Source organism: Medicago sativa, chromosome 6 (assembly GCF_051527215.1).
Source record: "Medicago sativa cultivar Bolivia chromosome 6, Bolivia_mono, whole genome shotgun sequence".
Classification (NCBI taxonomy): Eukaryota; Viridiplantae; Streptophyta; class Magnoliopsida; order Fabales; family Fabaceae; genus Medicago; species Medicago sativa.
Window position 1 is genome coordinate 69,269,346 of NC_140754.1, and position 12,849 is coordinate 69,282,194.

General features: G+C 33.1%; 1 protein-coding gene and 1 long non-coding RNA gene across 3 annotated transcripts in view; one reads left to right on the forward strand and one right to left on the reverse strand.

The window, feature by feature from the left end:
• The first annotated feature begins 733 nt into the window (after positions 1-733).
• Positions 734-3,241, forward strand: LOC146916535 (uncharacterized). Its single transcript, XR_015013887.1, has 3 exons — positions 734-1,200; positions 1,480-1,620; positions 1,991-3,241. It is a non-coding gene; the product is annotated as an uncharacterized LOC146916535 (long non-coding RNA).
• A 2,956-nt stretch (positions 3,242-6,197) lies between these two features.
• LOC146916536 (MADS-box transcription factor 6-like) overlaps positions 6,198-12,849 on the reverse strand; it is a 38,341-nt gene continuing 31,689 nt past the window's right edge. The window contains exons 7-8 of one of the 2 annotated variants that reach the window (XM_085718593.1): positions 7,739-7,808; positions 6,377-6,513 (exon numbers count right to left, since the gene is read on the reverse strand). In XM_085718593.1, coding sequence (XP_085574719.1) covers positions 7,740-7,808 — 69 coding nt within the window. In that variant the 3' untranslated portion in view covers positions 6,377-6,513; position 7,739. Of the gene's footprint in view, positions 6,514-7,738; positions 7,809-12,849 lie in introns of both variants that reach the window. The other variant, XM_085718594.1, reaches the window with a different exon arrangement.

Sequence of the window (12,849 nt, forward strand, 5' to 3'; positions counted from 1 at the left end):
AGTCTATTGTAACTTAGATAACAAGTTTAAGGACAATATTAATTTTCCTAACTCTAATCCTTCTGGTTTAGGTTATTGTTAGTTGTTCCTAGTCAAAAAATGATATCCGGGCTATTTGATCCGATTGCTCCGAAATTTGGCCATAAAATCAGGAAAAAAATCAAGGATCGAGACTTCCCGTAGAATGGACTTCTTACAGGATTCCGTCCCACAAAATCCAAAATTCTGAAAAAATTTGCATTATTTATTTGATTTTTATAATTTTTTTGTGGTATTTTTATATTTTTATGATTTTATTTGACATGTCTTTAGCATTTTTTTTACTTTGTTTTTTTGGTTGTTTTTAAAAGCAAAATTCAAAACTGCTGAAATGAGAGATAATCTGATAGCTGATTATACATAAATATATTTCGGATTATAAAATATGAATAAGTGAAAAATCATTTTGGATTTTAAAATCCATAAACCTCATGGACATTTTCGTAAAAAAAAAAGGCGCGTGAGAATTGCATAGGGTGGAAAAAGTAATAGTCAGGTATTTTTTGGGCAATACTTTATGGCTTGGTTGATGTAGTATCTAACATAAATTAGCCCAATCCCATTGTCCATAAATCTGATGGCCTACCCTCTCTTTTGTTGCACATTCAATATAAATGTGGTCACATCGACAATATTTTTCTCATTCATTTCTTCTTATTATTTTCAATAATGCTTCACCTTATCCTTGAAAAAAAAGCTTCACCTTTATCTCTACTCGTCTTTGTTCTCGATTTTCTTCCTTGATTCTTCTTATAATTTGTTTTTACGTTCTTATGTTCTTTGGTAGTCTTTATTTACTAACCATTTTTCAAGATCTTGCTGCCTCTTTAAATCCACAAATGATTAGTTCTTAAATTCCTCTCACAAAATCATAAATCAACCTTATTGTCAACTTCCTCTCGGAAACAAATCTTGTTGTCTACTTGTTACCATTCAATTTTACTTCCATCTAGTTTAACGATGACAACACCCATCGATAAAATTCTCGATCTAATAGTTTGTAAAACTCTATTAAGAGTTTAGTTTTTGCTCAAACTTTGCAGATCGATGGTCCAGTTTGATTGTTGTAACAATGGATGAAAGTGAATGTGTTGATCAAGATGAAGACGTTCAAATAAAAGTATTTATAAATCACATAATCAAATCGACGAATTAACAAAGGTATGCCATCAATAATATATGTTTTTCTTATTCATATTATTTGAATATATCCTTGCATCATTGTAAGTTTATTGGTTGTGCACGAAGGATAAAATGTATGATTATATTATTTTTATGCGTATTTTGTTGCACAATTAATTGAAGTTATAATACAAGTTTATAAGATAATTCACAATAAATTGAAGTTGTATTGCATTGTTATGATAACTATATCTTACAAATTTTTGGTGACCCAAAAGAGAAATTTGCTGACCCATTCTTGTGTTTTGACAAGTGCAGATGCAGTTCGATCAAAAATTGCTTTATATAAGGGACTGAAAGTAGCTGAACTTAAGATGTGGAAGCAGAAATAGGTGCAAAATCAATGAACAATGAGGCAAAAAGAGCAAAAACATCACATTGTGGGTAATACATAAAAAGGTAAGGATCTCAAGTTCAATGGATATTTACATATAGTATTAGTATTTCTTATTCCGTTTAAATTTCATTATTTAACATTTGGTCGTGTAGCTAGAAGCTTCTAGTTGTATGAGATGTCAATTTTGATTTAAATTCCTTGTCCTAGGTAACAAGTAGTGAACTTTATGCACACATTTTATGTATTTAAAGTCTTGATGGACAATGACACTGTGAGACAATTTATTGAAATCATATCATCCTCTCATTTACTCTCATTATCATTGTTATGTTATGTTTGTTTTTTCAATGAGCTTCATTCTTTCACTATTTCTCCAGACAGAAGTAAGGTTTTACTTGATTCTAATCGCTAATATCTAAATCCCTGTTACAGGAAGAAGAAAAAATGCATCTTTTCAACCACCACCACGAAACATGGCATGCTCTCTTGATGCACTTAAATTTCCCGAATTGCAACAGTTTCCAAGTGCAAAAAGATCATTAAAAGTGGAAATGGTTAGTGTTTATCAACCTGTTTCTAATAATCACAAATAGTAATGTGATGAACCCAACAATAATCTGTAAATACACTCCGGCTTCAGATCAACATCAAAGAACAATCTTTCATCCTCACCACTGAAGCCTACTCAACTTGATGGCTTCCATTGTCCATCAACTACGAGCACAAACATCTTCAGGCAAGAGAGCACCATAGTTGAATCTGATGCTTTAAATGTTCATGTCATTCATTCACCACCTAGATCATGTTCCTCTGTGACACACCTTCCATTTAGATACAATAATATTAGTCATGTTCAAGCTTCACATTATTTATTGAACCAATATTACTATCCTTTAAACAGTGATGTTTAAAGATATTGAAAGAATCTTAAATAGGGATTGTATTCCGAGAATGGACAATTAGAGGAGCCTTTGCATCATCCTCCCATTGTTATAGATACAATGGATTTTCAAACACAATTTTATTAGAATAGGAGACCTTTAAGTTATGAGAATGTTGTGCCTTCTGTTGTTCATGGTATACCTCCAACATTTGCGTCTGATTCGTATGACAACATAAATCAACGCGTTCCTTTGTTGCTTCCCTGATTTAGTGGAGGCACCGAGACTTTCATGCCAAATCCCCTTACTTACTACGAGATTAATACTTTTTACATCCTTTTGCATGGAAATGTAATATTTCACCTTTTTTGCTGATTCAATTAAGCGTAATATATTGTAAATGTTTAAATTTTATGTAGAGATATTGCGATAGAGAAATTTACAACAAACATCATAACACTAATAATATATTTGAGAGAAGAGGGAATTCAAAATTCAATTCAAGGGAAGGTCTTCTAAACTCGGCTAGTTTCACAGGCAACCAAAAAAATTGAATTCTAATTCAAGGTGAAGGTTTTCTAGCCTTGGTCAAAATCATAACAGATGAAATGAGAAGCCATGTATCTATATGGCTCTTTCTCTGTGGTCAGTTTGTCATATGACATTGATTCATTTAGATTTGTAACTAACTTTTTCACTTTACCTTTTTGATAAGGATATCATTATAAATATATATCTATTGATGATAATCAGGAGCTTTGCTTGTACTTAGTTCTCTTAGAGGATAAATAAGAAGATTCTTGTGAATATTTAATTACTAACTATAATCAATAGTTATATATTTATAATGATATCCTTATGAAAAATTAAAGTGAAAAATTTAGTTACAAATCTAACTGAATCAATGTCATATGGCACATTGGCCACAAAGAAAGAGACATATAGATACACGGTTTCTCATTTCATCTGTAATGATTTCGACCAAGGCTGGAAAACCTTCACCTCAAATTAGAGTTCAAATTTTTTCGTTTCCTATGAAACTAACCGGGTCAGGAAGACCTTTCTGCTGAATTGAAATTTGAATTCCCTCTTCTCTCGGATATATAATTAGTGTTATGATGTTTGTTGTAAAGTTCTCTGTCGTAGTATCTCTACATAAAAATTTAAACATTTAAAATATATTATGCTTAATTGAATTAGCAAAAAGATGAAATATAACATTTACAGGTAAAAGGTGGAAAAAAAGTATTAACCCCATGGTATGTAAGTGGGTTTGGCATGAAAGTCTCGGTGCCTCCACTAAATCAGAGAAGCGAAAAAGGAACGCGTTGATTAATGTTGTCATGCGAATCAGAAGAAAATTTTGTTGGAATACTAGGAACTGCGGGAGGCACAACATTCTCAAAACCTGAATGTCTCTTATTCCGATAAAATTGTACTTGAAAATCCATTGGATGAACAAATGTGGAAGCATGATACAATCACTCATGTCATTTTCCCTTCTCACGTACAATATCGCCCCTATTCAAGATTCTTCCAATATATTTCAACATCACCATTTAAAGGATAACAACATTGGTTCAATAAATAATGTGAGGCTTGAAAATGAATGATATTATTGTATCTAAGTGGGTAACTTAGCAAGAAGAAAAGAAAGTCTCATCTAACTTTAGGGGTACTAAAGTGTTAGTTTGAGCAGAAGATGTAAAAGTCTAAGTGGGTAACTTAGCAAGAAGAAAAGAAAGTCTCATCTAGCTTTAGGGGTACTAAAGTGTTAGTTTGAGAAGAAGGTGTAAAAGTCTAAGTGGGTAACTTAGCAAGAAGGTGCATGCCTGCTGAGGCTTAGAGAATACAGGGTTGTAACTGTTCAGGTGAACAAAGATTGTAAGGTGCATGATTTGAGAAGTTATCTCAAACATCATAGTGGAAACTCTCACAAGATTGTGAGGAGTGGACTAACCCACATTGGGGGAACCACTATAAATCTCTGTGTGTTTATTCTCTCTTCCCTATACTCTTTGTTTACTGCAAACACAAACACACACATACACATTTATCTTGTTAAACTGTTTCTGCACTCAGACATCAGAACGTTCTGAAGTCTGTTATTAACTTAACCATTCCAAGTTTCAACTTGAGAATTACTTTTTAAGTTACAGGTTAATTTTTAAAGGGTCACAATTCAAACCCCCCTTCCTTGTGACTATTTTATCCACTTCAGAGTGAAGGATTATTTTTAGTTAGATAATATTGAATTTGGAATAATTATGTGTGGGTGTAAACAAAATTGTAGTTTCTTTTTTCAGAATTCTCATATGAAGTTTACTCGGGGGATGTCCAACTAGGTTGCTCACTCTTTAGCGAAGGTAGTGTCATCCTTGTCTTAATAGTAGCGAATCTTCTTGGGAGCGAAAGGTAGCAACAACACCCTTTAAAAAATTGATTTTTGTTAAACTGATGCAGATACCCTACATGATCTTTTACCTTACAGTCCACACAAACTCCTTCCGCCGCCGATCTCTCCCGTTTATGTATCCAACCATGTCGCTGATGATTCTAATTCTGAAATGTAAACTTAGTTAAAATGGTTGGATACGAAAATGTTAAAAAAAATTAACAGTTACAATAAAAAATTAAAAGATTAACTAAGTTGGGATACATAAAACAAATAGGAAAAGTATAGATTATGTTTTCCGGAAATGTTAAATGAAGTTTTCCGAAAAATTTATCAAATCGGAAAACATTTTTGATTAATAGAAATGTAACGTGGGGTTGAACTCATGAAAGATTGAAAGTGATAATATTAATAAGTAATAGAAGGGTTAAATTGACATTTTTATGATTCGTAAGGTGAAGGTAACGATGATGGGGTACGAAGTTTCCTTCCCACTCTAAGTCTTCACTGCTCACAATTTCCATAAATCCCAGATATGCTCCTACATTTATATATCCACAACCCGGATTAAATAAACAAATAGAGGAAAATAAACAAATAGAGGAAAATTTCTCAAGATGAAGTTGGGAGATTTTAATTTTATTTTACAATAACTTTTTTTAGGGATTATTTTATGGGAAAAGATTGACAGTGCAATTACCCATGTATTTTGACTTTTATTTATTTTAAAAATATAATACAACTACCCATATTTTATTTGCCAGTCATGCGTTGATTTCAGGTACTCCGTCCGTTTTAAAATACATGTCGCAGTCAACCATTTCACACATGTCAATACACAACTTTGACCGTTAATATTTTTAATTATTTAAAGTAAAAAATTATAAAAATTTAATATTTTAAAAATATTTGTCTAGACAAATCAACAACATCTTACATTCTACAGTTTATATTTATATATTATTTAAAAAGTAAGGTCAAAGTAAATCATGTGAATAGTACACATTGCAAAAATGCGACATGTATTTTGAAACGGGGGGAGTACCATATAACAATCCTCTTATTTTATACTAAATATAAATAGTGAGATGACAAAAAAAAAAGTTGAATTATGTATCTTTTATTTTTATGTATGTCAAATTATCCTTCTTGTTTTTTTTTTAAGGGATGAATATCATTCTTATGTTGCAAGGTTAGAGTAATGTAACATTTTTTGAAGAATCCTTTATGCTAATTTATTTGACTAGTAAAAATAACCATAAATTTTTATTAGGAATTTTGTTTTTTAGGGGTTTAGGAATGTTGTTTAGTGGAAATAGTTATGCAAATAAAAACTATCTATGAGTAGTATTTGAAACAACAATGATAAATTAAAAAAGCATCTCGTCTTTTTCAACATCCATTCAACACCTCATTTATCTCTAAATATCTCATCCTATCACATCATCTACTTATTATATCTATCATATCATATTAATATTTTTCTTTCTATCAAGGTGTATACACCTATATAGAACATACACCAAACATTTTTCTATTTGAAACACATAAATGGATGTTCACTTCAACCATCCATTAATATTTTGTTGTTGTCATTGCGGGATAGCTTTAAACTTCTGTGTCATTTGAAGTAGTTTTCATGGTTTAGAAACCAATTGCAACAAAATATATAAGATTAACTACAAAGAACAAAAAAAAAAAAAAATTAGTGTTACATAAAGAATTGCCAAAGCATAAGTAATAATAATACTATAAACTTAGAATTTGTTTTTCATTTTAGTCTTAACCCTTTCATTCCTAGAAAAAAAATGGGCTGGATAATTCTGTTGTGCACTAGAAGATCAAAATTCACATCAGTAAATTTAGATGTACAGAGTAAAAAGAAGTAGTAACCAATTTTAAAGTAGCCTCAAGCAGCAGCATCAACAACAACAACAACAAACCTAGATCTAATATAGTAACCAAGTGTAAAGCACAAACCACAAGAAAAAGAAAACGAGATAAGAGAAACAAACACACCAAACGTTGTTCACCTAGTTCGACCCAACAATGACTTACATCTAGAGGAGAAAGATCTCTCCACTTCACTATTAAACAGTTAATTTCTAGAGAAATACAAAAGGTTTGCATGAAATTAGCTTGAACAAGCTCTCTAAGAATAATCCTAATGTATAACCTCTTCCCGAATCTCTTTCCATGATCAAGAGACACAATGATTTCACTCATCTAATGTGTTTACAATTGTTTTCCAACCCTAGAATCTAACCAAGACACTCAAACTCTTAGACTATAAGTTCGCTCATTTTTTTTAATGAGATTCTCCAAGCTCTCTCAACAAATGGGTCAAAAAAAATGCTTATATAGTGTTTCTGATCCAGAAAATACATGTTACGATTTGAACTCGTACCCCATCACAATACTGAACCTAATTTAAAATCACGCCACAATTTATGCATGTCGCGCCACGATTTTTGCATAAACATAACCTTCAAACTGTTGAGCCAAATCGTGTCACATTATCGTACCACAATTTTGCCGAAACAAAAACATCAAATTTTGAGTCTAAATTCAACAAATTTAATGTTAGCTAGGTCGAGAGGTAATTCAAGTCTAATCAATGATTGAGCCGGCCAGGTTTGGAACTCGAGTTCTTAAATGATATTTTTAACTGAAGCTTATTAACCACTTGCTGATATATCATGTGTCTTTCAAAGTGTTTTATATTCTTATCAAAGTATCCATTTCTACTTTATCATTTCTAAAATGAACTCACAACAATTTATAGTTTATGCGAAATAATTTTACTTATATCTAATGTCAGTACTAATGAGAAGGTTGATACTTGCTAGTTTCAAAATAAAAGAGCCAAAAATAGACGGAGCATACATGTTTTCAAAGTTATACCTTAATGTATATCCTGCAATTGAATATGACTTCTTTTGTCAACAACGAGGTTTGAGGTTTCATCTATTGCCTGCAAGGTAAATATCAGAAGTGCAAGTAAATATATAAGGATTTGTATTATCATTTTTTCACCCTAAAAAAAATTCAATTGAGTAAAAGAGATTTTTAGATCTTAGATAGAACAAATTCTGAATAGATGAAAAGCATAGCTAGTAACATGAATTTTGAAAGGAAAAACCTTGAAAAGGATCAATTCAACAAACCATCAGTTAGGAAAATATGGTTGTGACAAGGATGTGTTGAGTATGTATATGGACAACAAGATGCTTCAACCACAAGTAAACATTGCAGGGCAAACTTGAGATACATCAGAACCCCAGTAGAAAGGCAAATTCTGAGTGCTTCAGTTATTACTAAGATAGTGGTGCAATTAGTTACTGTTAAGAGGGTAGGCTACGGAACCGAGGCGACTAGTGGAGATCACAGCAAGGATAAGTTTCGACCACAACATTTTATGATAATTCCAAGTTTTGAGAAGATTTCAAGGATTGAAAGGATCGTATCCGATAATATGCGGATTAAATCAGGGTGTGTTGCATGTTTTCGCTGAAAGAAGTATACTTCGGACCCTTTTGATCGTGTATGATGGGACATCATGTAACTGAAACCAGAGATGGCAGGTATTAGTCACAGTGATTGGTAAGTGATCTCTAAATTTCGAGGACGAAAACTCTCTAAGGGGGGTAGAGTGTAATATCCCACTCGTCAGCAATAGGAGTTATACCAATTGGACGTGTCAGAGGTGAGTGTTCAGGAAATTCATTTATGACGAGAAATGTTTTATGATGTAGTGTTAGTTAAGTACAGGTTCAGTTATCAGTATCAGATTAAACACAATTAAGACGAAGGGCATTTTGGTATTTGCACCAAGGAGGTATATAAGGGTGTTTGGAGTTAAAATCTTTATAACTTCATGTTGTTTTTCTCTCTAGGTTTTAAGATTTCGGATTCTCTCTTCCTTCTCTCTAGAAGTGGCGCCCCATCCCGCCAATCTTCTTCCCTCAAGATTCCATAGTTCATACAATGGTGAATCAAGCATGGATATTATTGACTTAACAAGCAAGAAACAATTAGAAGAATGGATTGAAGCTTTGGGGTTTGGTTTGGTGAGCTAAGAGCCATGGATGCAAGTTGATTCAAGAGATAAGGTTTGATTGGAATGCAAGGAATGCATGTTGCAGAGAATCAAGTTAATGTGAGTTCAATAGATAGATTTCCTACCTATGGGTTTGTGTAGTCTTTAGTGAGAAATATGGAAAATTACTAGCTCTTACACTAGAAGGATCTTAATACCCAAAGCAATTCTTGTTGCTCATATGTTAAAATTTTCATCCATGATATATTTTATTGGTTATATATGTTAAAATTTGCTGCAACATCTAGCAATGTAGGTGTGAGCATGCCACATCCTAATTGCATACTATTGGTCGAAGTGTTCCAAAAGTGGAGCGCAGATAGTAACATGGGTTTTTGATATCTAGGACCATATCTTGATAATTGGATCAGGTCAAAAATCCCTATTTCTTTCAAAAACCCTCCTTTATTTTTCTCAACTTTATCAAGCCAGCTGATATAGGCTTCGACATTTTCAACTCTAGGGGCTGCTCTAAAAGCCCTTGTTTCTAAATAGTTGAGGTTATAAGGATTTTTAGGGTTTCAGATGAAAATTAAAGGCCAACGTTTCTTATAGCAAGGGATAATTTCTTTTAGTTCTTCGCTCTGAGTTTCCTCAACATGCCCTAAATATAAATGTGATAAATCAGAATGAGGAATCAGCACCTGGGATTTCAAAATTTGAGCTTTTTTCTTCCTTCAGATCAGCTTCTTCAACGAACCATGCATTTCCTGATTGTATTGGGGCAGAGAAATCGAGTAACCTTCGCTCTGATTGGGTTTGTGTTGAATTATCAGTATCATTCGTCATAGTAGTGAGAGATTGATGGACGAGGGGTTGGTTTATTCGGAAGGAAGATTTGTTGTTGGTTGAAATTTTGAGAGGTTTAGAAACAGCAAACGCAATGAACAAGTGTCAATACCCCCAATTGACAATTATTAAGAAATGAATAAAGCGCTAGTTCCGAAAATCGGGACGTGGCCCACTAAATGGGATTTAATGACATCATAGAATGTTGTTTCAACTGCCTTTGGATACTGACAAAAGTGATTTTACTTGTTTCGACAAGAAGACACGTTCGACAAGATTCAAAAACGCCTCTTTCTTCTTCTATCTAAAAATACAAACGAAAAAGACGTTTTTGTGGGGAAATTTTCAACAGGCTACAATAAATGCAATCAACTAAGTTTGAGTCAAGTGTTGAAGAAGTCTAAATCAGTTCGATGCTCAAGCTGGATCGAGTTCGTCGACTTAAAGAGGTAATAACATTCGATCGAGAGGCTTCAACGAGCAAGCAGGATATCGAAGAGAAGTTTGTACCAGATCGATGAGCCAAAAACAGTTACTGTCGAAGAAGATATCATTTGAAATTCAAAAGATGTCTAGGGTAGTTTCTGGCAGTTATGCCTGACGGTTTCTGTATAGGCAGTTACTTAGTATAAATAAGAGTTTTTCATAAGGAAAATGGGTCACAATTCGCATACACACAAAACTTACACACTCAAACTATCCGCACTATAGGAGAAACGAGAAAACAAGTTGCAAATGTATGAATATGTGTACCATTTTACATTCATTTATACAATTTAACTTTTTTTTTTAAATTCCTTGCAATTTACTCTCTTTTCTTAGCAATTTTCTTCTCGGATTCGACGCGTGTTCGATCCCGACTTTTATACTTTTTTGGTTCACTTCAAGAGCATTCATACTTTCTGTTAAACATAAACACAATATGCCCAGAGATTTACTGATTGATTTCTCACGTTAACCGTTTTCGGAAACCAGCGTTTGATTATTGAGAATCAGGGTAAACAGGTCCCCAACTTCAAATATTTGTTAAAAAAAAACAATGTGCTGACAAACGGAGGCCGACGTGGCGAAGGCTGGGATGGCGTTTGTGGCTTACGTGGAGAGACAAAATGATAAATGAGTAGTTTGAGGGACTAAAACCAAAAACGCAAATGTACATAGGGACGAAATTGAAAATCCATAAATATCAAAATTTCAAATTTAAAATCAAGATATTATTCTTCTTCTTCCCTCATTGTCTTCTTCATCTTCACACCATATTCATAAATCATCAACAACAAACCCAGGAAAAGAAAGAAAAAGAGAAACTGATTTTCTTAAAACAAAACTCATAATCATCAATCAACAACAACAAGACCCACTCTTCATCAACACAAACTCTCTTCATCAATTACATAAAAACAAAAAATTACACAATTCAAACACATGTTCAAATTACACAGTTGAAAATGGCTCTGCTTTCTCCCCCTTTGTCACAATGAAACAACCTTTTCTCTTCATCTTCTCCATAGAAGATGTCTCAAACCCAACAACAAAAAACTCAATCTCCTTCCTTTCTCTGACCCGCGATTGAAAACGCCGCATCTTTTCCACTGTGACTAGAATTGAGAATTTGATTCAAAGATCATGGATTCTACGATTTCACGATTAATAGGAGTTATTATACACGATTTCACCCAAAAAATGATTATGTGATAGACTCGTTACTAGTTTGATATTTCAAAAGGATAAGAGATGGATCACTCATCTTATTGTTGTTGCTTGTTTGTCTCTTGCTGCTAAAATGGAAGAAACCCATGTGCCACTTCTTTTGGATTTTCAAGTATGTGTATGTTGAAATGCCCCTTTCCACAACCTGGCGTTTTCAACATATGAAAATTTGAGAAATTAAGGTTTGAATTTGAATGTGAGTGAGAAAAGATGAAAAGGGATCTGACTATTTATGTATGGTAATTGGTAGCGATCTGGAGGAATAAGAGGGAATTGTGGAAAAAAATAGGGATGAAAAAGATGTATTCTTGCCTTTATTATCTACAAACTTTATGAATGGCTTTGCAATCAATTGCAACAAACATCACTAAATTAATCAAACTTAAGTAGCACACAATGTTTCAACTTAACATCACAATCAAAACACACAATATGATCGAGTAATGGAATTAGAAGACATTGTTCAAGGATATGGGTTTTGGTTCAAGGGGGCAAGGTATGGGATTGATTGGGGAAAGTTTGAGTGGAAGAAGAAGACTGAAATTTGAGAGGAAGAAAAAGACTGAATGTTTTTTTAATTTCATCCCTGTGTCAATTTACGTTTTTGATTTTAGTTCTTGTATTTTAACAACTTATCATCTCTCATTCCATCTCATCAACTTTGCCAACTCATGAAAGTCCACGTGTGCTCCGTTAGCCACAGGGTTATCAAAAGGTTATCAAAATACATGGTTTATTTTAGAACAAAAAAACTTACAGGGCCGAAAACCAAAAATGCGCGAAATTACAGGGACCATTTACATATTTAAGCCTAAATAATAAAAGGGTAAAATTAACTTTCTTTGTGGTTTGTAGGGTGAAGGTAAAGTTTTCGGCGTACAAGGTAAAGTTTCCCTTATTATTATAAGGGAGTTTTTTTTTTTTTAGTGGTGTCTGGGATTCGAGCCTTGGACATTGTATATATTATGTATTGTACTTACCAACTAAACTAAGCTCACGAGGACCATTATTAGGGATTTTAAATGCATGTTGAGATTATTTGACTATTACTTTTCCTACCCTACCACCTTCTCGCGCGCCCTGTGTTTTTTTTACGAAAATGCCCATGTGATTTCAGATTTTAGAATCTGAACTGAGTTTTTCCTTTGTTAGAGTGACAAAATGAGTTTTTCACAAATTCGGATTGCATAATCCGAAAACCTTTAAAAAAAAATAGGGTGCGCTCCTTGCTTTTTTTTTCAGATTATAAAATTCGAACACCCCATCAACACCTTTTTTCAGGGGAAAAACAGTTTGGATTATATAATGCGAACTGTATCAGCATAAATTCCGAGTCTATTGTAACATAGATAACCAGTTTATGGACAATATTAATTTTCCTAACTCTAATCCTTCTGGTTTAGGTCATTGTTAGTTG